The sequence below is a fragment of the Dipodomys ordii genome, unplaced genomic scaffold (genome assembly GCF_000151885.1).
Source record: "Dipodomys ordii isolate 6190 unplaced genomic scaffold, Dord_2.0 Scaffold13, whole genome shotgun sequence".
Classification (NCBI taxonomy): domain Eukaryota; kingdom Metazoa; phylum Chordata; class Mammalia; order Rodentia; family Heteromyidae; genus Dipodomys; species Dipodomys ordii.
The window spans coordinates 11,673,775-11,674,885 of NW_012267229.1; the positions used below are offsets into that span (position 1 = coordinate 11,673,775).

Sequence of the window (1,111 nt, forward strand, 5' to 3'; positions counted from 1 at the left end):
GGGAAGCGCCGCCCGGGCCGCCCCGAGGCCCGGCCCGCTCCACTTTGCGCAAACTTGTTTTTCTAAGGTCGGCGCTGCCAGCTGCCTACGTCGTCCTCTTAAGGTGGACTGGGGAAGTTGCGGCCCGACCCACCCCGGGCCCCGGCCGCGGGGAGGCTGGAGACGGGCGGCGCGGCCCGTGGCAGGGAGGGGCGCTCGGGGGAGGAGGGGGGGTGTCTGCCTTTAGCCCCTCCCCAAGGGGCCCTGCCCTCCCCAGATCCCAAAGCTGGAGGGGGGGGTGGCTGGGGCTGGAGGGTGCGTGCGGGCCCCGGGGACCCTGGTCTGCCCGCGCTGGGCCGAGGTGAAGCAAAAGCAGGAAGTGAATGCAAGGGAAGGGGGAGAGGAAGGAGAGAGGGATGGTACAAAAATAGCGCGTGTGTAGGAAGGACTTCAGTGCCGCCTGGAAAAGAGGCGCTGGGGGAGAGGAGGGGAGCAGGGGGGGGCAGGGAGAGCGGAGGGACCGGACCGGCTCCCCTGGGCAGGGGGGTGGGGGTGGTCTCTGGATGGGGGCCTGAACTTCATCCCGGGCAGACTCGGGGTGGGGAGGGCCCAGACGGGGGGGGGTCAGCTTTAGAGGAAGAGGAGCAGGAGGAGCCTGAGGCCCGGGGTCCCGGAAGATGGAGCTCTTCTGGAGGGAATGCCCTGTTTACCAGCAAAAGCCAGGTCAACGCTGGGATCCGCCGAGCAGCGGGTCATCGGGCCGAAGGCTCTGGTGGGAGGAAGGGGAGTTCGGGACCCTCTACTCCTCCTGGCAGAGTTTCCGAGCTGGAAGTAAGCTCTGAGGTAGCCAACTGCATCTCACCGTTTACGGGACTTAATGAAGCAAATTGAGGGGGAGGGGGTCCTGTTCCACCTGTGACTGGAGGCTCTCCGAAGGAGGATGCTTGCCTAAGGCTACACAAAGAGTCCTGGGGTAAAAACAAAAAAGCAACCACTGTGAATCTATAGTACGCACTAGACACTGTGTTGAAAGTGAACTGTACAACTTGTGGGTGGGGATAGGAGGGGAACACTGGGAGAGAGCACCGTGAGGAAAAGGGAGACATTGCCCAAAAGGAAATGTACTCTGCCT

At 63.6% G+C, this 1,111-nt stretch overlaps 1 protein-coding gene across 1 annotated transcript in view; it reads right to left on the reverse strand.

Moving 5' to 3' along the window:
• The window catches only part of Sirpa (signal-regulatory protein alpha), a 39,020-nt gene extending 38,285 nt beyond the window's left edge, over window positions 1–735 (reverse strand). Inside the window, exon 1 of the mRNA XM_013010648.1 lies at window positions 690–735. Within this exon, the coding sequence (XP_012866102.1) occupies window positions 690–735 (46 nt within the window). The remainder of the gene's footprint in view (window positions 1–689) is intronic.
• Between the last annotated feature and the right edge of the window lie 376 nt (window positions 736–1,111).